The sequence below is a fragment of the Siniperca chuatsi genome, linkage group LG1 (assembly GCF_020085105.1).
Source record: "Siniperca chuatsi isolate FFG_IHB_CAS linkage group LG1, ASM2008510v1, whole genome shotgun sequence".
Taxonomy (NCBI): domain Eukaryota; kingdom Metazoa; phylum Chordata; class Actinopteri; order Centrarchiformes; family Sinipercidae; genus Siniperca; species Siniperca chuatsi.
The window spans coordinates 22,914,916-22,942,693 of NC_058042.1; the positions used below are offsets into that span (position 1 = coordinate 22,914,916).

Sequence of the window (27,778 nt, forward strand, 5' to 3'; positions counted from 1 at the left end):
ATGTCCTGAAGCAGCAAAACAGCCCCAGACCATCACACTACCACCACCATATTTTACTGTTGGTATGATGTTCTTTTTCTGAAATGTAGTGTCACTTTTACGCCAGATATAATGGGACACACACCTTCCAAAAAGTTCAACTTTTGTCTCGTCAGTCCACAGAGTATTTTCCCAAAAGTCTTGGGGATCATCAAGATGATTTTTGGCAAAAATGAGACGAACCTTAATGTTCTTTTTGCTCAGCAGTGGTTTTCGTCTTGGAACTCTGCCATGCAGGCCATTTTTGCCCAGTCTCTTTCTTATGGTGGAGTCATGAACACTGACCTTAACTGAGGCAAGTGAGGCCTGCAGTTCTTTGGATGTTGTTGTGGGGTCTTTTGTGACCTCTTGGATGAGTCGTCGCTGCTCTATTGGGGTAATTTTGGTCGGCCAGCCACTCCTGGGAAGGTTCACCACTGTTCCATGTTTTCGCCATTTGTGGATAATGGCTCTCACTGTGGGTCGCTGGAGTCCCAAAGCTTTAGAAATTACTTTATAACCTTTTCCAGTCTGATAGATCTCAAATTTTTTTTTTCTCATTTGTTCCTGAATTTCTTTGGATCTCGGCATGATGTCTAGCTTTTGAAGATCTTTTGGTCTACTTCACTTTGTCAGGCAGGTCATATTTAAGTGATTTCTTGATTAAGAGCAGGTGTGGCAGTAATCAGGCCTGGGTGTGGCTAGAGAAATTTAACTCAGCTGTGATAAACCACAGTTAAGTTATGTTTTAATAGGAGGGGCAATCACTTTTTCACACAGGGCCATGTAGATTTTGTTTTCCCTTAATAATAACAACCTTCATTTAAAAACTGCATTTTGTGTTTACTTGTGTTATCTTTGACTAATATTTAAATGTGTTTGATGATCTGAAACATTTAAGTGTGACAAACATGCAAAAATATAAGACATCGGGAAGGGGGCAAACACTTTTTCACACCACTCTTATATATATATTTCATATTTTGATACATTTCTTATATGTTGTGATTGAAGTTGCAAATGAAACATTATCTGTTGATAGTGCCATGAATAATGTGCCATAGATCTACCAGTCCTATTCTTCAAAGTATAGCTTACATCCCTAAATGAATACCACAGCATGTGATTTTCAGTAGGGTTCTGGGTTAAACGTGCAGAGTAACATGGCTTTTTCTGAATGTATATTTACCACTTTTCTGGCAGTATGGTAGTTTAAGTGTTATCACTTCCTGGTTTATTTTGGTAGTATTCTTCTTCCCTTGTGTGTCTTGTGTTTTTACTTCCTGTCTGTGTTTTCCCTCCAGTTTTGAGTGTTGGTCCTCCCTTGATTGTTTGCACCTGTGTCTCGTTGTCTCACCTCCCCTAGGGTCTTTTCTTTGTTCAGTGTTGGATCGTTGTTGTACACATGGTGTTGTTCCTGCCGAGCATTGACTGTAAGTTTGTATTGGATTCTTTGTTCTCCCGTGGACCTTGTTTGGATTTTTGGATTTTGCCTGCTCCCTTGAGAACTGTGTTTTCCACCTTGGACTCACTTCCCTGCTTTCACCTCTGCCTGTACATGTCTGCACTCCACCCCACAATAAACACGGTAGTCATCCGGCTACTTCACCCTGAGACCGCTTCCTTGTCATCTGCTTTTGGGTCCACTTACCACTATACAGCACCCCTTATGACAGGCAGAATGATTCAACTAAGCATGATAGCCATTTTAATCATAATGTGTTGCTTTTAAGTAGCTGGGGATATGATAATAGCATGTCGAAATGCAGAAAATGGTATTCAAATCCTTTTTGTTTTTCTGGGGGAGTACCCCAAGACCCCCCTGCTTTATTGTGCCCCCCACCCACTTTTCAAATCAATGTTACGCCCTTGATTTTGCTACAAGGTGAGTTAATGCTTGACATTGTTATAGGTAGCTGGAAAAACTTCATATATATGTTAATTCTTGACCCAGAAGAATTTTTGAACAGGATACAATTCAAAGAAAGGAAATTACTTAAAACTTCAAATTTGATGAGGACTTCAACTTGGGTGGTATTCTTTTTAATCATTGTATGCAAAGACTCTGTGTGGGACAGAGTCCCCCATCCCATCAAACAAGCACAGACACACACAGAAACACACACAAGCTCCATCCAAGAGGCATCTTACCACTGTATTTATGGGCCAACTGAACACATAAGAAAAAGAGAAAAACAAAACAAACAAAGAAATTTATCCTCGAATACCAGCAAATACAGACTTGGATTCAAATATTTAATCTCCCCAGTTGTGAGTTTGGAGCAATTTGAGCTGGCAAATTACCTCCTTCTAATAAAAACTCAAACTTAAAAAGAGTCAAGGAGAGAGAGAGACACATTAGAGCTGGGCTTATACCACTCTTGCTGTAATGATAGTGTTTGCCTGTGGCCAAACACTGAGAGAGAGAGAGAGAGAGAGAGAGAGAGCTGTGTATTAGCAGCAAAGAGAGGATAATAGCACAGAGAATTATTAGACAGATCCTTGCAGTCTGTGTTTGAGTCAATTCTTTTGCCTTATTACACACTGCAGGGGTGGGGGGAGAGGGGGAAGAAGTAATACTACATTACACGCATTAAAGGGTGATGGTAATTACTTATACCACTCAAACTGAGGCATTAAATGAGCAAAACACAAGCTGTGCTCACACTTTCTTGCTTTTCTTCCCTCTTCTGATTATTTCCTCCTTTTCACCTTATTTCCTCCTTACTCTATCTCCTCCTTACCCACCTCTCTCTTTTCCTTCCCTCCCTCCTTTTTCCCTAACACCATCTTCTCCCTTCCCCTTCCCTTCCCTTTCCTCTCCTCATTCTCCTCTCACCTCATCTCTCTGTCTCTTCCTTTTCAGGGCGGTGGCGGCTGCCTGGGTAATGAGGATCAGTGTTGTTTTAAACATGAAATGGTGAGGGGGCCCGGCGGGGCGGAATCAATAAGAGCCATTACCTCGCCTCTCTAATGATGCAGCCACCCCCTCCTCTCCTCTCTGCGCATACCACCCCTTGTCTCAGCCCATTTCTCCCCGCTATCCGATATCGGATGGGAGGAGGTTATGAATTATCGAATCCCAAGGGCAATGTGCCTCGCCGCCAATTACCCAGTGAAAAATGACCCTTTCTTGGACGTAAGTGTGTGTGTTTTCGTGCAGATATCTGTGTGTGTGTGTATGGGGTGGGTGGAGAGGTTGACCAGCTGGTGTCACACACTCGTGGACAGCTATGCCTCCTCTGTCTGTCTGTCTGTCTGTACCATGCAAAAACACACACACATGCACACACTCACTTAAATGTGGCTGAACATTGTGACTGATGACGATCATTTTTTTCTTTGTTTACTTTGTTTTCAAAGGCTGTGTAGGTGCAGCAGATTATCCATCAGCTTAAGAGGACTACAGGATTTCTGTTACTACACGCTAGGGAAAGCATTTTTCGCTGGTGGTGATCAGCTTTGCATAATACACCTCTCACCTCACAACTTCAACAGACATTACACCAAAGCAAAAGAGCAAACTTTTTGATAGACGTCAGTTATTAGCCATCTGTCAATGCTCTACTTTTCTATTTCTGTTTTTCATTTCTGCCCAATTTGCTACCTTCTGCATTTTTGTTCTCTCAGTCAAAAGAAAGATAATAGTTTATATCTTCAAAATAGTTTCTCTTAAAAACTGCCAATGAGAGATGGCTGCCAGTTTGTCAAATTGCCCTTAAGGAAGATGGTGTATTAGAAGAGGAAATTGAGCAAAAGGTGAAAAGCACACAATACTAATCTCCTGCAAACTATGTTCACAATTGACAATTATGCAGTAGTGATTTGTGTTAGATTCCAACATTCAGTGTCAGTGAACTAGTGTGCCATTGATTTAGCTCAGTGAAGTAGTAAGGGTGTGGAGATGGTGGCTTCTTAAGTTTCCTAACCTTAACCTTAACCTTAACCATTCTTTAGTTACTGTGATCAGATGTTATTGAAACATCAATCACTTTATCAGTGAAGGTTCAAAAATATTATTGGTGAATTCATAATCTAGGGTTTGCAGAAACATCAGTTTTCAATGTTTTGCATATAACTTGTCAGTCTGCACACAAAATACATAAAATGAAGAATATGCATTTCCTTGTTCTATGAAAACAGGTAGGCCTAGTGCCCTCTGAGGAGCTTTGTGGGCTTGCACTCCCCTTCCTGGAGAAATGTGCATGTACTTTAGTTTTTAAACATGTGTGTAAGTAAATACACCCATTTAGTCAATAATAAAAGGAAAGAAAACAAATATACAAAACCATCCAAAGATTTGATAACATTAGAAAATACATGGTCATTATGCCGTAACTTGGCATTCATTTTCTCTCAGTGACTGAGAGAGCAACACAATAAATTAGATGACGACCTGTGCCCCCTCTCTATTGCCCCTCCTACTCCAGTCTTGTGGTGTGTTATCCTGGGAAGTCTCACCTCCCTGCTAGGTGCAATGGTGGCTGCTACCTGTTCTGGGGCACAGTTGTGACTTCTAAATGCTTAGGGAACACCTTCATCCTGGGCTTTTTTCCCCTTGAGACCCTGAGTTGTACTATACTATGTAGGTCAAACAGTCTAGGTTGGCATGTCTTTAACTTTGTGTCCCTTGTGCAGTGGATGTTCTTGAATGATCACCCAGGTTGAGCACAGGTGGTACCCTCTAACCTTATCATACTTTACTAGTTGCTGACTTGACAATGTCTGGGTAGGGTATTGTGGACATTTATACAGCTTGTACTGGGCAAGGTTGGGGGAATTATCCTGATTGTCTGGAAAAATAGATCCAAATTTCCTTTTGAGCCAATTAGAGTTGCTCCACCTGTGGTCATTGCACCAGGATAACAATGCATAATCTTTGCTCTCTCTCTCTCTCTCTCTCTCTCTCTCTCTCTCTATATATATATATATATATATATATATATATATATATATATACACTCCCTCAGCTATTGGACTCCCTTTGTCTTTCTAACATCAGACGTCAGTCTTTAATCTCTCTCAGGGATTCAGAATCCTCTCAGCCCTTCGCATCGTTCACTTTCCTTCCTCGTCTGTGTATCGACGTGTTAAGTTGTCAAGTTGAGATGCCTGTTATCGCATCTCTGTTTAACAGAGTTATAATGCTTTTCTTATGCCCAGTGTCTCTGCCACACACACATACACACACACACACACACACACACACACACACACACACACACACACAGACAGACAATGAAATTATTGTCGGTCTCAAGTGTATCTTTTCTGTCCATTTAGCTGTTTCTATGTGGGGAAGTGCTTGGTGCTGATATACAGCACTTTGAGCTCTGATTGAATTACACTGATGGGAACATCAATTACAGAGCATGGTACCAGAAATGTTTTTTTACCAAGCACCTCAGATCACATTACTGTCTTCAGTGCTCTGATGGGCTGCAAAAATAAGAGTCAGGGCTGGAGACATCCCAACAGGGATTTTTATTTACCTCGAGATGTTAATTATATTTGACAAGTTGCTCATAGCAACACAGGTTTGAGTTACTACAGTGCTTAAATTTTGCCTACAGAAAATATGTAATTTCCAGTCTTTAGATTAACATAGAATATAATCATTCAGTTGTTTTATTCTTTAAAAAACTAATAAAAATAATACTTCACACTTCAAGTATTCCATATTTAAAAACTTTTTGCACTGCCATTTTCCTAAAGCTCTGCTGTCTCTTACTCTACTGTCCACCTGCATTTATTGTAAATTTCAAATAAATTCAATCACAAGAACTTCTTCAGAATATTTATACATCTGTCAAATGTAAAATTGTGACCCCATTATTCTATAAGGTATCGTCCTCTTCACCGGTACCTACCTATTTGTAGAAATAAGTACAGTTAAATATTTTATTGTTAACCAGCAGTACAACACAATGATTTTAATAAATCATGGAATAAATGTAATTTGCAGGCTGTAATATAAAGCGTTACCTCTTTTTTTACTTGATCAGAATCAGAATCAGAAATACTATAGCACTTAGGTTATCACTACCTTAGTTTTGTTACTATGTTGGTTTGGTAGTACAGCTATGTACATGTTTTGTAGGAAGGAAATACATTCAACACATTGTTTAGAGCTCAAGGATACACACACATTAAGTTATGGTCAGTAACACTCAATGTAAACACAGCTTTTGTTTGCTTACAAGAAAACTCCACAGGTCACCTTAAACTGACAAAAGTGTGTCCATAACTGGCTACCCAAGACAAAAAAGCAGAAATAATGGATTTGTAAACAAAAAATAAACAAGGCTTACACATAAAGTCACTACAAAAGAAAGCTGTAGTCTGTACCTGCGTTATCTCCCCCCCCCCAGTTTTGCGCCAAGTCCCGCCCCTATTCTGCCTCTGATTGGCTAATCCTACCAACCCTAACCTTAACCAACCTAACCAATGGAGGGATAAAGTACTAGCCAATCAGAGGTGGTGGGGGGAAACAAATGCTACCTACCAGTTTAACTTATACACAGGAGAACAGAGTACTTACTGGAAGCTGTTGTTTGGCATCTGCACCTGTAACACATGTAGGAATGATGTCCTTGTGCAGCTCCACCGAGTTACTCCACTGAGATAAAAGGTGAGAAATGCATCTGTGTGAGTCAAAATAGTGAATTATTTGGCAAATGTGGTATTTTGGTGTTGTCTGTGTTCACTTATTTGTTGGCTCTACACCCACTGCAGTTATTCTCTTAGAATCCTTCTGCAATTCTTTGAAAAAACATGGTTTCATGTAGTAGGATGAATGTGTGTGTGTGTTTGTGTCTGTCTGTTTGTGTATGGCTGCCACCCAAGGTTGTTCCTACAACATGTTGTCTTTTGAGATTCATTGCCTTAAGCAGCGATGATGTGCTCTCAGCAAGACATGCCAAGACTGCTGGCTGTAGACCAAGATGAGGGGCAAAAAAGGAAGGAAGGAAAGAGACAGATTCTTGAGTCAGATCCCATGATTTTGTTTACTGTGAATAAAAGATTCATTTGGATTGTAAGAGCTAAGTAATTGCTGAGTGTCTTGATTCTGTTTAGGAATGTCAGATGAAACTCCCCTAATGTTTACTGCTCACTGTTGCCCAGAAATGATTGAAATGTACAAATGTTACCGCTATGTTAAGCGCACAGAGCAATCTGCGTTAAAAGTTTGTTCTTCTAAAAACTTTGTTCCCAGTGATCATGATTATGATTCAGTTGACTAACAACAGTTTGTCTCAGCAAAATTAATCACTTTGTATAAGGAGAGTTCAGAGTACAGTAGCACAGAGCACTTTGAAGTTTAAGTTTAAAGACTGCCTGCAGAATAGACAGATGGACATTTGACTGGAAGGTTGCTAGTTCTAATCCCAGATAATCTGAGGGCCTCTAAACAGAATGAGAAATGCTCTTCACTGCCTCAACTACTCAGGTGCCCTTCCGCAAAGCACACAACCTGCATGATACTGTGTGTGTACGTGTGTGTGTGTGTGTGTGTGTATGTGTTACAAATTAAGTTCCAGAAAATGAATCAATTGCAGATAAGACCAAAGAGAAACTGACTGTAGGTGATTCGGATTAATGCAGAACTTCAGTCATCAAATTAGAAACAAAACATAAATCACAGGTCGCACAAATTTTATATTTGATGTCAGAAAGAAAATGCAAATATGCAAGCTGTACAATGCTATACCAGCAGAGGTAAACGGTCTGTGGGATGTTAATGTTGCATTGTGTTCTGAGATTAAGCTGTAAAATGAATTACAACCACATGGTATTTAGTAATATGCAACATGAACTTTCCAACACACCCATTATCCTGAAACTGCAAAATCTACCTACTCAGTTCAGACTAAACATTTACCAAACAGATATTTATCAGTCAATCCTTAAGGTTAAAATGTGGATCTCTTTCTTTGTCACACAGAATTATTTGAATATTGAACAGAAAGTTTAATGTATCTCTGTCTGCAAGGTCTCATATCATACATTTACAGACTAACATGCAACTGCTTCTAAGCCTGATGATTACACTGACTGCTGTGTCATTGTTTTAATCGTTTCTAGTGGCAACTTCTTCTACTGTACTTTTTCTTCTTATCACTCACTCTTCCTGGTTAAAAATAAGAGGCATTTTGTTCTTAACTGAATGGGACAAAAAATAAACAAATAAATGAATATACAGTGCTGCTAGAAAGTTTGTGAACTCTTCAGAATTTTCTACATTTCTGCATAAACGTGATCTCAAATGTGATCAGATCATCTAGCATACATTTTTTCTGCTTTAACCATTCTTTGGTAGACTGACTTGTGTGTTTAGGGTCATTATCTTACTGCATTACCCACCTTTTGTTGAGCTTCAGTTTACGAATGGATACCCTGACATTGTCATGTAGAATTTGCTGGTACAATCCAGAATTCATAGTTCGATTGCAAACTGCCCTGGTCCTGAGGAAGCAAAGCAGCCCCAAGCCATGATACTCCCACCGCCGTGCTTCACAGTTGGGATGTTCTTATGTTCTTAGGTTCTTATGCTGGAACACAGTGTTTGGTTTTCGTCAAACCAGCAATTCTCATTTAAAGGTGCAAAGTGTAAGAATTTAAGAGTTTAAAACATTCAAAAATTAACCAAAATTATCAACCGACTGTGAAGAAATAAGTTTTAATGTCATGTCAAAGATGTCTATGTATTGTGCTGCAGAGATATCTACTGAAGTTAGCATGCTAACCAGGTAGCCACGTCCCGTTCAGTCTCGTAATACCACTTTGTACCTCGAAAGGCGACAGTCTGATAGTATAGTATATAGTATAGTTTCAGCTGGGAGATGTGTGCGAGGGGCATGTTCGCTAGGTTACACAAGCTCTCTTAGCTTTTTTAGTCTAATAAATAAACAAAAAAAACTTACAAAATGTCAAGAAAGGAAATATTCGTACACCTATTTTCCATATCAAACTGAAAAATACAACCGTACACCTTCCGAATTCACATTTTTCTCTTTTACCGAACTAAGACCATACTTTAACTCATTGTAAAACACACTTCATTCAAACTCGACAGAAACTAAATAAAACTCTAGACTTTCCACCGTTCCAACAATCACCAACTCTGGTTTGGTTGAAATAAATCCTTAATTCACAGAGTTAGATGTGAAAAATATTCTGGCTCTACATGCTGTCGCTGCCTCTGATGCCAGACCTTCCTCTCGCTGCACTCCCGCTTGACGCCTCTCCTGTCCCCACCTGAACCCGCCGTGTCTTTGTCGTCCCCCGGAGTCAGAGTCCTGGTCAAAACTGCTGTAAATCAGCGCTGGTACTGTATTTCCTGTCATGAAACTGGCCTCGGTTGGTCCCAGTCCGGCCGTGTTCACTGACTTCTGGGTTCTGTACTGCTGCCCACTCACCAGCTCTGGTTCTGTTGCCCACTCTGGTGCCCGCCAGCATTCCCCACTGACCCCCGGGCCTGAAAACCACCTCCATTCGGCAGTCCTAAGCTCCTGTGCTAGGATTGCTGAGTTAGCTGCACAGCTAACTGAGCTAACTAGCTAAGTTAGCTAACTAGCTAAGTTAGCAGCAGTGAGCTGAAACCTGATATGTGATATGCTGCCCCCTACTTTTTTATACATACTATTTTTTGAGTATGAATTCGACAGCTGGAGAGTCGTCTCAATTCTGACAAATTGCCTTTAAACCAAAAAGTTATATTTTGGACTCATTCATCCACAGAACATTCTTCCAATAGCCTTCTGGTTCATCCATGTGCCCTTTAGTAAACTTTAGCCTGGTAGCAATGTTCTTCTTGGAGAGTAATGGCTTTTTCCTTCCTATCCTGCCATACACAGCATTCTCGTTCAGTGTTTGTCTGATGGTGGACTCATGAACATTGACATTAGCCAATTATCCAATGCATGAGAGGCCTGTAGATCCTTTGATGTCACCCTGGGGTTCTTTGTGACCTCCTGGAGTATTACACGCCTTGCTCTTGGAGTGATCTTTGTTGGATGACCACTCCTGGGGAGAGTAAAAATCGTGCTGAATTTCCTCCATTTGTACACTATTTGCCTGACGGTGGATTAGTGAAGGCCAAACTCTTTAGAAATGGTTTTGTAACCTTTTCCAGCCTGGTGACCATCAACAACTTTTTGTCTGTGCTGCGCCGAACCCTCCTTTGATCGAGGCAGCACACTTCCACAAACCTGTGTGGTGAAGACCAGACTTTGATAGCAAAAACCCATTTATATTCCTTCAATAGGGCAGGGACCACTAAACTCACACCTCTTTGTCATCCCATTGATTGAAGCACCTGACTTCATTTACCCCTTTAAATGAACTGATAATTCTGGAGGTTCACATACTTTTTCCAACAAAGACATTTAATGTTGGATACTTTTGCTAAATAAATGAATAAGTATAATAAGTAATTGTTTTATTTTTTATAACTGTGCCCTCCTTATCTGTAGTTTTAGGACTGATCACATTTTAGGTCACATTTATGAAGAAATACAGAAAACTCTAAAGGTTTCACAAACTTTCTAGCAGCACTGTAGTCCAAGTCACCATTGCCATCATTACATAATAATCAAGTCTTTTTAGTTAAAACACAAACAGTACACAAATAGCTTAGGCTTACACATTGCCTACACGCGCACGTGCATCCCAATGGTGATACTGAGATGAAACATGCCCCCTTGTGGCCATGCTACGAAGTAAAACCCCACCGGCACGACTCTGATGCCTGAGTGGAGAAACAGAGAGAGAGAGGCTAGTCGGTGTGAGTGTGTGTGTGTTCTACTATCTCTGTGTGTGAGAGAAAGAGAGAGACAGCGTGTATGGGGGGCTTGTTCAACATTCAGTCTATTTTTGCTGTCATAAATAATTGGTCCACGGGGAGGGGTGGTGGTGTTAAGGGCTCCTCCATTAGGCCAAAAACTTTCGGAGCGCCTTTCAATTCTAATTGGCACCGACGATTGGTGGCACCGCAGCCGGCGAACTCCACCAAAGAGTCGACAACAGAGAAAAACACGAAAACAACCGCTGCCCCCTTGGCTCTTAAAGACATCCTGTGGCACCCAGAAGGGTTGAAAACCTATTTCAGAGTGAATGGGAGAGCGGGAGGGGAAAAAACGAGAGAGGGGTGGCAATGCTGTTCTTTTGACAACCTGTTCAGTGTGGAGCTGTGAGGCTCGAGCCCATCTATGTGTAAGCCTCTGTCCTCCCTCCCCTCTCTCCATCCCTCTCTCTCCCTCCACAGACAGGGGCGGTCGTTCTCAGTCAGCGCACATATTCCACTTGGCCAGCATCACTTGGAGTCCACAGACACAGCGCTGATTGAACGAGCAGAGGGGAGCTCATTTTCAGAGCGCAAGATTGTGTTAGAGGGGCTTCACTAGACTGTCACCGGTCAGAGGCAGAGAGAGAGAGATACAGTACATCCATTTCAACCACGCCTTTAAAAGTAGATAATCCTCAAAAGAGGAGACGGGGTGTATAGGGTTTTGCCAGACTAGCCTTGCTTGAGTTTTTCAAAGGAAAAGTGGTTTTATTTATCTTTTGTGAAGAGGGACTCGCCTGTGGAACCGAGCAGTGGTAAGATTCCGCTGCCCGCTTCTCTGTGCGTAAAAATAAAAGTTTAACACGCCAAGGAGATAATTTGAGAGGTCTGCAAACTCTCCTTTATACTTCCCGGGAATTGTAAAGCTCATACCGGACGCCCACTGGAAGAGGATATATAACTTTTCAAGACATTTTTGTGGAGAGACGCGGAGGCGGGTTGGTCTAACGGAGAGCGGAGGAATCCTCTTCGCTGAGCCGGGAGGAGTGCGCGCTGCGCTGGGTAGCAGATTGACCCAAAGGACGGCACCTCGGAGACAAGGTAGAGACGCGGCAGGGATTACATGCCTGCACAGAGACTACAATTTTTCATTTGTGTCAGGGTTATATTTTATCTAGTGACTTTGCATCTTATCTGTGTGCATTTTAGAATGAAATCTGCATATATTTGTGAACATCTTAAAGCAGGCAGTAGGCTATTTAATTAGTATCAAAGCTGATCTAATTGTTCTAATTACTGTTAATAAGCCTCGCCGGTGACATTCAAATTGTGGCTCTACATACCCGCCCTTCGTTAATTTGCATCATCTGTTTTTTAATGCAGGCAATATAACGATATACTATGTATCTATATCACAAGTCTCCTGACATGAATGCAGGGTATTAACTCACATGCATCGTATAATCAAACTTTGATCACTGCGCTGTATAATGCAACTTGTCAATGCAGCCGATTTAGAGCCATTATACAAATGTGAGGGCCAGACGTCACGAATGAGGGTCCATTAGCCCCTGACTCCAGCTGTCTTTCATCCTTTTTCTTCGGGTTTTTCCACAGGTTATGAAGTGCAGAGAAATAACACCAACATGTGATCAACAGTAATGCTGTTTTACAGGAGTACAGCTAGACATAACCCTCTCGTCGCTGCAGAAACATTTAGTTATATTGATCTGAAGCAAATTGTGTGTGTGTGTGTGTGTGTTTGTGTGTGTATATGTATGGGTGTTTGGGGTCTAAAGTGCATGACCCCACTTGTAGCTAATCCTCGAGCTAGTCACGCTAAACAGCAAACAATCCTGTCAATCTCCAATCCTCCAACGCACACATCCTGCTTGTAAACGTTCGATAATCCACTATTTGTGATTGAATTACCCGTCCTTTAAGTTGGATGAAACGATGTAGGCTGTGCGGCGAGGGGGTTAATTGCTCTGTAATATTGTTTTCACGGCTTAAGGGGTTGAAGGGGACATAGTTGAACATGAATAAACAATTGAAAGAGCCTTCTTCCCCTTTGATAACAATCACTCAGCTGTCGCCAGTTGTTTGTCACATACATTTGCAGGTTGTTGCCCCGTGTGCCTCTGTTTTCACCCCTCTCTCTGTGTGTGTCTCACACTCTCTCTTAGGTTATGACGGAACGGAGCTGAACATGGAGCTTTTCTGGATTTTGTTATTTTCTAGTGTCTGTCCTCTCGCCTGGGGCCAAGGAGTTTACGGTAAGAGCGCGCTATTTACAAATATATTCCTGTTCTCACGTCAGTGCATACTTTATTAGTGCAGGCTGACTGAGCTCCATTGCAGCATCGGTGTAAATTTGTTCAATTATTAGATCATAACCACTACCTTAATTAAGGGCTTCTCCGCGCCACATATTGTCCGCGTTTCAGTAGGACGCGCTAATGGGAGGAGGTATAATAACTGGCTTTTAAACTACTGCGAGAATAGCTGCAGGGAGATCGACAGCAAATTAACTTGAAAGGGAGATATTACTTCTTAGAAGTCACAGGAGGCGGCTGGGAAAACATCCAGCAATGTAGTGGAGGGCAAACCCACCTACTGTAAATCCAATCTAATTCCATTTTTTAGGCTGTTATAAATCTTTATGGCGAAAATTCACATCAGGCCTGCAGATTAGTGCTTATTACACAATGTATAACCAAACTTTAAATGATTGTTTAATGTTTGTGGAGGTTATAGTTTGGCCAATATTTGGCTCACCACTTTGCTGACTGCACTCGCACACACTCAGACAACAGGTTTCAAGAGGAGGATAAGACTGGCAGAGCTCTCTGAGAGGCTCTTCTTTGGCAGGTTAAACAGGACAGTCACGCTGTGCTTTTGAAGATAAAGCAGAGATTTGTCCCCTCTTAAGACTGTCTCGCTGCACTACAGAGGCTCAGTTTCTTCAGCTACAGGCCAGATATGCATCCTGCTGTCCCTCCGGGCAAGGCAAACGCACAAACTGATCTGTCAGCTTTGATACTTTGATTTTGATGTTTGAAGGCATGTGGCAGCCATTTCAAAACAAGGGCTGTTTAGTCATAGTAGCATAGAGTGCTGTTGTCATAAGCAATCCCGCAGCCTGCCGTCACACAATGACAGCCTGTCATTTGCTGAAGCATATAGGCCCATGTAGAAGTCCTTGCTAACTAATCATGCTTATACCATACTTCATACAGCAGGTGATGCGTCAGTTAGTGTAAATTAGAACCAACTTACTTGGACAATTCTCAGATCTTTTCTTAGCCGATAATATGTTCTGTAGTTGACACATTTTGAAGCATTATACTGACGCCTTAATAAACAATACTAAAGCGTTTGTTTTCTTTTTCAAAATCTGTTGTATCTTTGTGACCGTGTGCTGTGACAGTGCTGGATGACATCTCAAGAAGTTTATTTTTTCCTGCTATCTGTTTTTAAAGGAAATGTCAAACATGGCCTTACAATGAAAAAGAATGTACCTGAGTTTTAGTAGCATCACATATACTTATCTGGGATCATTTTTTACCTGCAGGCGTAAGCCTTAACTGCTTCGATAAAGCCAGGATTTACCATAAATCTGTTTTGCTGATATTTCCAGCATACATATATCAGATTTTGGAATGTAACAGTTTAAAAATATATGGTATTCAGAACTTTCAAGTTACTATTAATGCCAGCAGTCATTTTTTAGGAGTGTGTGTTCATTTTTTCAATCTGTTGTCTCCTCATGGAGTGACTTTTCTGATCTAGTTATGCTGTCCTGCAAAAGGCTCACATCTCCAGTTTGCCCTTGTGCATTCTTGTCCTTATTTTTTTTTTTTCATAATAACTGTACGAAACAGTTTTGGGTTCTCTACAGGGCGGTACACTGATTGTCATGAGGAATTTGTGCATCCTTGCCTCATGGGCTCTGTCACAAATATGCAGTGGGTCGAAGCAGAAAGCTATGCAGTCAGTGCCAGAGGCGGCGGCTGCAATGATATTTGTATTTTTGTAGGCTTATGATTTTTTTTCACAGTGTTATGGGTTATTTGTCTTATGTGCAACAGCAGCCTGTCAGTCACTGCTGAGGGAGGAAAAATCCCAAAGCTTTGTGGGAATCATACTGGCCAGCTTTCACGGGCCTCAGATTCCCAGGTGTCTTGTGTGGTGGTGGTGCTCAGCTGTGCGTACCTGTGCTACAACTGTTTCATGTAGGTAAGTCATCGTCGCTAAAAAGAGACATTCAGTGAGAACAAATCGTTTCACAATTTGCACAATTGCAGTAAACAACACGAGTATGGTAGATCGGGATGAGAGCCAACGAGCTTGGCACACTCGCTTGCTCGCTCTGTATGCAGATATGCATAAAATGGTTTCTTTCACTTTGGAATTGTTTAGCACTTGCACTAGCAAGCAGATGCGACTCACTGTCCATCGGGAGCCGAACAGGGTAAGCGTGCCTGATTGATGTCAGCACTTTGGACGGCTGTGAGGTTCATTTACTGTAGCCTTCTCTGGGGTGTGTTTGGATGCGTGCGTTTTTTTCTCAGCTCATGCCTGCGAGTCTGTGCATGCAGGTGTTTGTGCTTGTGCATGTGTGTGTGTGTGTGTGTGTGTGTGAGAGTTCATGTGCCAAATGCATGCACTGATGCGAAGTGTGAGCCTGCAAATCCGTTAGTCTGTGTGTGCGTGTGTGAGTGGGATGTGTTTGTGCGGCAGACACACTGCAACAGTTTGCTGGCTCAGCAGGGACTTGTGGATCAGTCACTGTTTCTCTTGCAGCAGTGTTGTATTGATTGTACTTCTGTGAATTTTGATAGGCTGTCAAAAAGCTTGTAACACCTGTCCATCAAATAGCAATTGGACAGACGCCACGGAAATGCGAAGCTGTACTTCAATGAAAAAAGGAAAAGCTGTTTTTTCATATCAAGCTTTGTTAAGCACGTTTATTAAGATCATTTTATAGTATGTCTCTCCTCTCTTCTCCTTTCCACTAGACTACTGTTTTTTGGGGATAAACATTTTAAATGCATCTCCACACACTGGTCACAAACACCCCTGCATACATATACAGCAATTTTCAAGTTTCATTTAATTTGCATATACTGTAATCCCAGGCATTACAAACATGATGTGTCATTCACATGCGCCATCTCTCAACATACTTAAGGATTAGGGGAGGTTCAGAAAATTTCAAAACAGCCTTGCAGGATGTGACTCCTCGTCGGAAGGACTCAACAGTTACGACATCAATACAGACAAAGTGTACCAGAAAAGTGTCTCTCCCTCTTTGTGGCGCTGCATCACATCACACTCTGTGAAGCAACAGAGTTCACAGGGACACCAAATTATTGATCGCTTGACAAAGTCACACAAAACCATTAGCTGGTGCTGAAGATGGAATCCAAACTGCATTAGCCTGCAATACGATGCTTCATTATGTGCTTGTTAACAGGAAATTTAATGAACCTAAATCAATGATTTTGCTCAACAGTGATTTTTTTTAGATTCGAGCAAGGCCCTTGCAGCAGCAGGAGAGTTGAGGCCTTGCCACTGGCCATAGAACAAAGCACTACAAGAGATGCAGAAAGTGAAAAAGTTTAATATGCCTACATTGCGCACAAATTTAACATCACTTTGAAGATGTTGCCCAAGGAAGAATGAAAGGCTTGGAATACATTGATAGTTTTTTATTTGCAGTCTGTATGAATGTGTGTGTGTGTTTGTGTGTAGACAAGCACCCAACATTTGTGCATCGTCTTAATGTGGAGCTGTACTGCATTAGCCTGCCATGGCACACGGGTTGAAAGCCGGTGACCTAGAAAGCGATCATTCCAGGTTTCACTGGCCTGGCCACTGGCTCCTCTGCGACTTTAACTCTTCCTCTCCCCACATCAGCACTTTTTGTTTGTATCTCTTTTATGTCTCTTACTGCCGAGTTTATTTTGGAGGCTGAATATTGCCCTTTTCTAATAAGCATCCATAATTTATTGGTGGCTCGGAGGCAATGGAGGAGGGGATGGGAGACGGTGATAGAAAGAGACTGAAGCATTAAGTTAGAGTTGATCATAATCTTTTACCTCCCACAATCTGACACCTACTATCCTCCTCCTACTCCTTACCTCTTTGCTTTATTTTTCTGTCCACTGTACTCACAGACATGCCTCTTTTTGCTTTACAAATTGCACCCTCGCCACATGAATGTGATCTGTAATGTCAGTGATTGTTGAATTACTTTTTCCTCTCTTATTACATTTAATTAAAGTCCTTGGAATTTAATTAGTGTTGTCAAACAGTTTTTTTTAACTAGATAAATAGACAGGTAGGTAGATAGATATATCCAACTGAAAGGAGACGCAGGTCAATATTTGGACAGAAAAATTCAGTGGTTGTCTGCTACGGAAGCTTGGTTATGGTGTGGAGTGACGATTAGGAGAGCTATTCTTTGCACAGAACACATAGGAGATAATGGTTTGGCAGAGTTGGATAACTGATGAATGTTGGCAAGTGTCTTTATTGTTTGTAATGTATATCAGATTATCCATTGTTTACCACAATTAAACATTTAAAATTTAGATGTGAACTACTTTACCTATTAGACGTGGGTGGTGGTATCTGCCTGCTCCCCCTCTCTGTCTCCTGTCCCTCCCTCTTCTTGTGTCTGTCTCCACTCATCTCTGTCACTCTCTATGATCCCTCCTGCTAAAAATTTTAGTGCACATGGTGCTTTAATTATCTCTTCTTGCTCCCATTTTTTTTCTCGTGTTAACTAGGTCCATTGTGTAGCAGTGTAGCCCTTGCTGCCTTAATCTTTAAAGGGTCATACCTTGAGAACATTCACATACACAATACAGTACTCCTTGTTTTGATGCTTACTCAGCTCATTCTTTGCCACTTTTTTGCTCTTGATCCTCTCCTTTCTTCCTCTCCTCCCTTCTCCTCTCTATGTTCCTATTTTTCTCTATGGCTGACTGGATATTAAAGCCTGACAACATTTCTATTAACACATAGGTCAGCAGCAGAGCCATAGGCTTATGGCCAAAGTGATATGTTGACTGTGGTTTACACTAGCCTTGCTACCTGGGGCTAAAGGATAAGAGCGCTAAGACGACATCTTGGGAGGTCTGATTTATCACCCTGCCTCCCACCAGTTACACTTTGAGCCCAGGGTGGGCACAAGGCAGCAGGTAGAGGTGGGCAGTCTGGCACACTGGGACCCCGAATGAGGTTGAGATAGTAATATATCTCCTTAGGAAGCATAGTCTGGCAGGTCTTGGTGTAATGTATGTGTATATATGTGTTTAAACCGATATGTAAGCTGTCTGCCTGCCTCTTACGTTCATCTTATCGGTTAATGTAGTGGGCAGCGGGTGCCTCCTCCCACCAGACACATTACTGAAGATGTTTTTTTTCCCTCAAGAATTTACTTCACTTCTTTGCTCAAAGAGAGTAAAGAGGCAGAGTTGAGCAAAGACTTGAGGGGATGTAGGACAGAAGACTATTCAATTTTGTAACAAGGTGAAGAGTATAACTTCTAATTTAAAGGAATATTTTGACGTTTTGGGAAATACGCTTTTTCACTTTCTTGCAGAGACTTAAATGAGAAGATTCCACTCTCACGTCTGTCCAGCAAATGTGTAGCTGGAAGCAGCTGCCAGTTAGCTTAGCTTAGCATAAAGACTGGAAACAGATGGATTTCGATCCTCTCATGTAACTCTCGGCAAGAAAGCAAATAAGTGTAATTCCCAAAATGGCAAACTATCCATTAAAGAGGTACATTTTTACTAAAATGATGCACTTAAACGCACTGGATGTCATTGTAAAATAAATACAGATTGACAGACTGATTGAATTTTATTATCTATATTCCCTGGAAATATTTCCATTTTTTTCAAGTTAGGCTTGAAGAAATCAAAGATAAAAGTTTGATGAGGAGGAGTGAAATGTTGAGAATCACTGCAGGCTGAGCATGCGTCTACACTGAAGTGCCAACAGAATTATTACAATTTTTTGCTCACAGATCATCACGTAACCCTCCTTTCTAGCTGTTCATTTTTCTTTCTTTTTTCCTGTCTTTGTATTTCACTCTCGCGGATGATGATATTCTTGTTCATGCAGATCACATCCACGCACAATCACACACATGAGAGCCCACGCACAATTTTCACATGCACGTTACAGACATGCACGTGCACAAACATCTCTCACTGCATTTACCATTCGCTGAACTCATAGATCATTACCTCACTCTCACCCACTCTCATCTCTCTGTACTGGGATGTTAGTCAGTGTCACACACACACACACACACACACACACACACACACACACACACACACACTTTGGATGAGAGTGGTCCAGAGCGTAACAGGACGACGTGGGTGCCCTGAGATTAGGAAAAACTGTCAGGGAGGTTTCACTTTGCTCCTCTTTACTCCTGTCACTCTGTCAGACATTATCAAGCACCTCTTACTGGCTCTGCTTCAGGAGGGAATATCTATGTATGTGTGTGTCTGTGTTTGTGTCTTTGTGCACAATTTTGGGAATGCAGGGCAATTTAATATTTTAATATACTGTAGTAGAGGCCAACATAACAAAGCTGTTGGAGTGTAGGTGTGTTTTGTGATGTCTGTGTTTTTTTGTTTTTTTTTTGTGTGTGCATTGGTTCTGATCCCGGGGTCTTCAGCGTGAAGGAACAAGGGCTATAGTGTGTGTATGTTTGTGTTTGTGTGTTTCTACGTTTGCATTCACGGCCATGAGAGGGAGGGAACATTTGGCATCCAACTTATTCATGAAGGTGACAGGATGGTTGTGACCAGCGGTGAGAACATGGCTTACATCAGAGACCGTCTGCCTCCTCCTGCACTTCCCTCACGCTGTCACTCTGTTTCTTCTTCACTTTGGCCTCATTCTTTTCAAGAAACTTTGTATTTGAATGTTTTGCGTAGTATAATTTTAAAATTCTAACATTTGTTAGATTGTTTCAAAGCCACTTTGTGTAGATTTTTTAAGTGGTTAGTGCATCTTTCTAATGATTCTGATTCTGATTGTTTGTGGAAAAATTAGACAGAATATGAAAACAGCCTTCTAGTGTCAAACTCTTTACATACATTATTCTTCATATAGAAGCTCAAACATCCAAGTAAAGTAACAATAAACAAAACGCATTATTGAGTGAAGGGGAACTTTAAGTTTGACCAATTTCTTCATAAATCTATCAAACATATGTTCTAAATAATATACAAAACAAACCTGATTTCCATTAAACTTGGTTAGAAGATGAGGCTTGATGTGATTATATTTGGTTATCTGTAATATTTTTTGGACAAACCCCTATCTGTTGGCATTGGCACACTGCGCCAGCATTCTTAAAATATTTGCGATATTGTTGACTCACACTGAGCAAATGGTGGGTTTTCACAGTGCGCAAAGTGCCATACATACAGGCAGCCGTTCTCGCCGCCTGTAGCACCTTCAGCACAGACATATATTGATCTGTCACTTCATAGAAAACCTGCACAAAGCTACTGACTGCCAGGAAAAAACCTTATCATACAGATATGCTCTGACTTAAAGATAGGCAGGAAGCGCACACTCTGCTAAAACCACACTTTTCGAGGCTGCTCCTCCCACACATGTTCTGCCTTTCCCTGTGGTGTTAGCTGAAAACACCTGAACAACAACAAAACAACTGCAACTGCTGGAGTTGGTCGTGCCCAACTAAACTTTATGACAGCAGGAAGGGATCAACCTGGAAATCTATCTTCTGCTTCTACACACGTCTGGCCTCAATAATTCAGCGATGCGTGCTGCTTGGAGCTCTTGCCCTCTTCCTCTAGTTCTCACTCACTCTCTCTACAACTACTCTCCCCCTCCTCCCCTGCTCATGACGGTTTCTGTAAAAAAAATAAAAAAAAATTCTGGCACTTTAAAGGTTTGAAATTTTAGCTAGCTGCTCCCGCACCTTCCCATCTTTCTCCATGCATCTCAGCTGGCTCAGAGGAGATGGGGTGTAATCTGTCGGATATGTTAAAAAGTCCCCATGTTGTCAGTGTAGCAATTTACCTGCCACCAGCTACACATCCTCCTCCTCCTCCACCTCCTTCTCCTCCACCTCCTCGTTAATTCTGTCCTTACCCATCTACTAAACCTACCTGTCAAGAAAGATGTTCCTGTCATCTTCTCCCTTCTTCTCTCCTCTCTCTGATCCTCTTTTCCTTCCCAGCTATCCATATAGCCATCCTTAACATGTCAAAATGGGGCAAAATCTAACCATTCTCTACTTTACATCCTCATTCCATCCTAATTCTCTCCCTTCATCCAGACCCTTTCAACAGATACATCCCTTTAACTCTCCTCATCACTTTTCTCCCTCGCTTCCTTCTCCTCTCCCTCCTCCCCTGTGCTCACTATCCTTTCCTTTCTTTACACCCAGCACCTCTCTCCTCCAAAGCCCTGTCATCTTCTCGCTATCATCCGCCGATTCAGTGGCAAGCATCCACCCACCTCTCCACTTACTGCATATATAGGACTAGGCGCACACTGTCATTGAAAGCTGCAGACAGGCTTTGGGAAGCAAGGTGGAGGGCTGACACTGGGGAGCAAGCAGACAGCCTGGGCTAACAGCAACCTCAGGAAATGAGGGCAGAGGGAAAGGTGCATTGTGAGGAAGTGTGGTTTGATTTAGGTGGAAGAGGGCAAAACTAACAGGAGACTGAAATTTAACAATTATTTTCATTGTGAATGAAATTTAATGCTTGCTATATTAGATGGAAACAAGTGCAGTTTTAACCCTGGCAGGAATTTGACAGTTACAGAAAAATGAGAATACATTTACTGTATTTTTATGCAAACCATGCTGTCCAGTTCACATAGAGCCTAGCTGAGTGTGGATGACTAACACTTTTTTCTGACTGACGCACCCCCACAGCCCTACCAAATAAGTTCAAATACCCCTTCATCCACACCACCCATCATGTACCAAATGAGTTCATTTAAATGGATTTTAAACCAACCACTATATGAAACTGGATATTGTTACAATCATTATTTTAATACAAGACATAGTGATCCTAGAATTGTCAATGTTTAGACTTGGTGTTTTTTTTTCAGTAGGTTAGGTTAAGTGTGTATTACTTCTACTACCAACTGAAGTGGCAAAAGCTGGACTTTCAAGCATTTGTCTGTTACTTTAGCAATCTATTTCGACTTCTCTGCTTACTTGCTAACCAGTTTTTTGTGCACATGGAACTCCATTGATTTTAAACATTAAAGTCTGTTTACAGGGCCTACTGCATATGTGAAAAACGCTTGTATAAAGCCTTTTGTGGCTCCAGAGGGAGCTGCGCGATGTCTGATAAATTGCCTCAAGTGATGTCACTTGAGTCAGCGTCGGCAGGGGCTGAAGACTACAAGTTTGAAAATGAACAAAATCTGGGGGAGTGGAGTTTGACAGAAGTGAGCTTCACCAAACCTCTGTAGCCCACTTCTCATCTCTGCTTGACGCTAGCAGCACAAGCCTACATTAGCTGCTACTAGCATAACATCTGGATCTCTGACTGTTGGCAGTGGAATTGCATTATGGGCAATGTAGGCACCAGGTTTTGACAAGAAAGAAAAATATGTGAAATAAACATATCTCTGGTTCTGCTGCATCGATTTTTTTATATACTCCATCAGTCTGACAATGTTATAGGAGTGCAATGCTAAATATGTGGAGTACTCTTTTAAGGCGTTACAGCTGGTTCAGTTTGGTGTGAGTGGTATCCTGTACAGATGGCCTGTTGCAGCTGGTACAATTTTGTGTTTTTATTTCTGTGGTAGTTTTGGTGTTGACACTTCCTGTTTTATTTTGTAGTAGTCTCCTTCCCTTGTGTGTCTTGTGTTTTTACTTCCTGTCTGTGTTTTCCCTCCAGTTTTGATTGTTGGTCCTCCCTTGATTGTTTGCACCTGTGTCTCGTTGTCTCACCTCCCCTTGGGTATTTAGTCTGGGTCTTTTCTTTGTTCTGTGTCGGATCATTGTTGTACACATGGTGTTGTTCCTGGCCAAGCCCTTGACTGAGTTTATCTTGGATTCTTTGTTCTCTGGTGAACCTTGTTTGGATTTTGGAATTTTGGATTTTGGCTTTTGTCTGCTCATTACCTGTCTGCTCACCTCTGCCTGTTCTTGCCTGCATTCCACCCAACAATAAACACGGTAGTCATCCAGCTACTTCCGCTTCCTCGTCATCTGCTTTTGGGTCCACATACCTCCATATAGCACCTCCCGCCTCACGACAATTTCCCACCGAAAAACAAATATCTGGGCATATTTGGGTATAAGTGCCCCCGCTTGGGAGTCACTACTGATCAGACCTGGAAATTTCAGGGCAATCACATTATCGTTCTAATAAATTGTGATGAAAAAGAGATGTTGCAGTCTTTTCTAATCAAAATCTTGTGAGATGGAAATGATTCAAGTCTCAATTTGTGAAAATGTAAAAAGAAGCTCTCACTGTAACAAGCGTGTGGAAACTTGTTCAGCAAGGACAGAAAAAAAAACGAATGAGGGCTGCTATTTCCAAGTGTATGTATGAGAATATTATTTCAAACTCAATCACTATGATGCCTGTGGCTCAGTAAGGACACGTTATCTCACATAAGAAATAATTTCTCCAGACATCCTTCATTTGAGGAGGAGGTGATGTTAAGCAAGTTAATGTAGCAGGTAAATTTCACACTTTCATCCAAAGAAACCAGAGATACATGCTGCAATTTTCTGATTCGTCAGCCAATGTCATGGCCATACAGCCATAATGCAGTCAGAAGCAACAGTAGGTTTTCTGAGCAGCTGTGATGTACATATTTCAAGACAGCATTTGAGGATTTGCAGTGATGTAGAAAGAAATCAGAGTTACACCATTTTAACTAAATTGACATAATAACTGTGTCTGAAATTCATCCAATCATTTATCAACAACAACACCTTTCCACTCTAGGCGAAGCTGATGAAATCAAATTGAATTTTGACATTCAGTGAAATGAGTTGGATCTGGCTTACGAAAGAAGAGAAAAAGGACACATGGCAAAGTGAAAGGCTCATATTAAAAAGCAGAGCTCTAAAGCGAGAGTGACATTGGAAAGGGCAGGGCCAGATACAGAGCAGCTAAAAGAAGAAAGGCTTCCCTAGAGACAGAGTGCTAGACCGACAAGGACCTCAGAAAATGAGAAAGAAACAGAGGTTCCCTTTGTTTCTTTCTCATCAGTGTGAGAGAGCAAGAGAGAGAGTGGGAATGAGGGTGCGACCTGAACTTTATTTGCTTTAGCCCAAACCACATTTAATTTTTTATTTATTTTTTTTTACATTTGGTTCCTTTGTGAATTACACTGTTCAGGTACAAGCGGACTTCAATCAAAATCACACAGACGCACAAGAAGCTTGTTGCCATCTTTGACATTTTGGCAATGAAACAGAACTATTTAATCTATTTCTAAAAATGCCCATCACAATTTCCCTCAGCCAAAGGTGACGTCGTCAAATGTCTTATTCTGTTCCACCAACAGTCCAAAACCCAAACATATTTCAGTTTAATATAATCAAAATTGCTACCGATTAATTTTCTGTCTATTGACTAATCGACTAATTGTTTCAGCTTATAATTTCCACCATAGGAATCAGTTACTATTATAGTATTTGTCAGTTTATCATTTAGTACTGCTTTTTTAAGCATGAGAAATACAGTACAGAGCAGGGTTGGTTTATTCAATGTCAACATACCTAATATCAATAGAACCTTGTGGAACAACAGGTAAACACAGCACGACAGTTACACGACATTTTATGTTTTGAGTTAGTAGTAGTATTTTTTCTGAAGTCGTTTTATACTCCTCCTGAACCACACCACAGCCTGTTGTCCAGTGTGGCTAATCAGTCCCATCAAATTGTGAATGGCATTGGTCTCGTCTGCCCCAACAAGCCAAGCTGAAGGATTAAACGTTCAGATAAACTGCTTCAAACGGCGCACACACAAACACACCATTGTAGATCTAAAAGAGCTGGCAGAGTTGGATGCAGAGACTTGGTTCATAGTTGTGAGGTATTCACAGGTAGGAGAGGGAAATGTTTCAGTGATAGGTGCTGGCTTACTGCTGCTTTGGCTTTTATCACACTCTAACGATCCTCATCTCTTCCCTTTTCCCTTTCTGCACGGGGAGCCTTCCTCAATATGTTCTCTGATAGGGCGACATTCATCCTCTCTCTTTCATTATCTTACTCTTTCTCACCTTTTAGGACATACACAAGAGACTAGAAAGAGCTGACTTGTCCCCCTAAAACAATTTCCCTCTGTTTTTTCCCCTCTTTTTTGTTTTTCCACATCATGATTACTCACAACAGGCTTTCTCCTCTGCTGTGTTTTTTCTTTTACTTTAATTCTATCTTTCTATTCAAAGTCTTCATCCATTTCGACTTCATTCTTCATTCTTCCTTGTTTTTAATCTTTCTTCCTCGCCCTCTATATTCTCGCCTGCAGCCCCCTGCAATGCAAACACAACCTGTTCTGAGGGGAAGTGAATTATTGAAGCGGCTGCTGCCATTCCCTTTGTGCAGAAGTGGGCTGCAGAGGAAGGACAGAGGGAAAGGATGGAGGAATGAGGGTGGATGAAAGAAACGGAGAGGATAGATTTGTAAGGATAAAGGCAGGAAAGAATTAGAGAAATATAGTTTTGTTTACACTGTCTCTACAGTATGTGGGACAGTATTTACAGTGGGGCAGAATAGTGACTGTATGTAACTGTGGGGGTGTGAATTATGTTCACATGGAACTATTTTAGATATGAAACATTAGCAAATTATGCTTTGGGCAAACGTAAAGCTGCTCATCATATAGGCCCAAATATATATTTCCAGAAATATTACTTGAAAAAGCAGGGTCATGGACAAGACGTCATTATAGATTCAACATTTTTTTTTCTGACACTGTTGCTGTCTGTGTCTTGTGTCTTGTCTTGTACGAAGTAAAAAAAATATATATATACGAATACATACATAGATATACACTTAAAGCAATCTACCTTCTTGTCCTCTGCATTTAAAATAAAAATACACTGGGTTCTCTGCGCATCTTCCAGCAGTATGCCGCTGAATCAGGTGCTTCTCAGTTTGAGGACTGCAAACTTCCAATAGAAAAAAAAGGGACTGGAGCAGACTAACATTTTGACGCTACTGTGTCTTCATCAGAATCAAAATGGACAAAAACATGAGTACAGTCACACACATACAGTCAGCCTAGAACATGTGTACAATTGTCATTGGATAATATGTTCAAGTGCCACAGCCCATGCACTGGGCAGACAGATACTTTATAATATGAGGCTATGTAGGCCTCTTATTCATACAGGATGTGGAATGGATATGTATGACCAGTGTATCCCCCTCTTTGCTGTAGCACTCTGTCATCGGGGAGGTACCAACATGAACAATGGGTTGTGGTGAACCAAAGAGCAGAGGTATGCTGGCAGCTCATGGATTTACAGTGTTAGTTGTATCTACTCCATTTTCTCTTTGCACAGGCTGGCCCCCGAAAGTGCACTTGAAATACTATGGCGTGAGAGAGAGAGGGATAAATCCTATGCTTGCCCAAGGATAGTCCAGTTACAATGAAACAACCAGCTGAAAATTACACTTAACAAATGAACAAAACTGTTGATGTGTGAGATCTAAGTGTCACCAGCTCGTAATCACCCACACCTGCTCCTAATTACACTCCTGCCCTCAATCAGCCCCAATCACACCCAGTATAAAACCACTCAACTCTCCACACTCAGTGTCTGACCTCGTTTGTGTATAGGACTCCATATACCTGGTAACCACAGTGCCTTTTCCTGATCGCGCCAGTGTCTCTCCAGTTTGCCGTATGTTCTCCAGTCCTCCGTGGCTTCTCCGTTCCTCCTTTGTCTCTCCAGTCTCCTGTGGCTTCCTTCCAGTGACTTCTCCAGATCCACTCTACCTCTCTCCGCTTCTGGCTGTCGTCTGAATAAAGACATTCCCTTCCATCTCGGTGTCCCCTGCCTGTTATTCCGTGACACTAAGAATGGACAACATAAAAGTAATCATATTAAAGTAGTGTAAATATTTGTTTTTATCACCTCAAACATTGCGATCTATAAATCTTAATGATGCAGAAACTATTGTACTTTTTATCTGCTCACACCTTGATTATTGTAACAGCCTGTTCACTTGTCTCAATCAAAAGTCAGCTGCTAGGCTTTTAATCGGGACCAAGAAGTATAACCACATAACACCTGTTTTAGCCTCTTTACATTGGCTTCCTGTTTTGTTTTAGGATTGATTTTAAGATCTTGTTTACTTTTAAGGCTCTTCATGGCCTGGCTCCAGACTATATTTTAGACCTTGTAATCCCTTATGAACCTTCACATAGTTTGAGATCTTCGGGCAGGGGTCTTCTGTCTGTTCCTGAGTCCAGGATGAAAACTAAGGGGGACAGAGCTTTTGCCATCAGGGCCCCGAGGCTCTGGAACAACTTGACCAAAGAAATTAGGTTGTCAGTGTCTTCGTTTAAGTCTCTTCTCAAAACACATTTCTATCTGAAAGCATATCCTGATTTTACCTGAAATGTTTGTTTATTTTATTGATTTTGTGTATTTTATGTATTGTCATTCATTGTGGTATTTTATTTCTCTTGTGAAGTACTTTGTTTTGATAGGTGCTCTATAAATAAAGTTTTATTATAACATTGACATAGATGAGGTTCACAACACATTTCTCTTTTTGTGTTGAACGTTTCCCTCAGACAAAGCAACTGTGACGCTGTGCTGAATCAGACTTTTCCATCCCAGCTGTGACTTGCACAGAAATCCTGCAGCACATCCCATTTTACTCTGTTCTGTTCTACAACAGTTACAGTATTTATTATTAACATCGTCCTCGGGAACAGGCAGCGACGCATATTG

At 41.3% G+C, this 27,778-nt stretch overlaps 1 protein-coding gene across 4 annotated transcripts in view; it reads left to right on the forward strand.

Annotated features, from left to right (window-relative positions):
• The first annotated feature begins 11,202 nt into the window (after window positions 1-11,202).
• The window catches only part of LOC122873566 (MAM domain-containing glycosylphosphatidylinositol anchor protein 1), a 187,492-nt gene continuing 170,916 nt past the window's right edge, over window positions 11,203-27,778 (forward strand). For 2 of the 4 annotated variants that reach the window (XR_006377470.1, XM_044190454.1), the window contains exons 1-2: window positions 11,205-11,905; window positions 12,991-13,080. Coding sequence is in view for 3 of the 4 variants with exons in the window: in XM_044190454.1 (XP_044046389.1) it covers window positions 13,014-13,080 (67 nt within the window). In the remaining variant the exon portion in view is untranslated. Of the gene's footprint in view, window positions 11,906-12,990; window positions 13,081-27,778 lie in introns of all 4 variants that reach the window. The other 2 variants (XM_044190478.1, XM_044190467.1) reach the window with 2 other exon arrangements.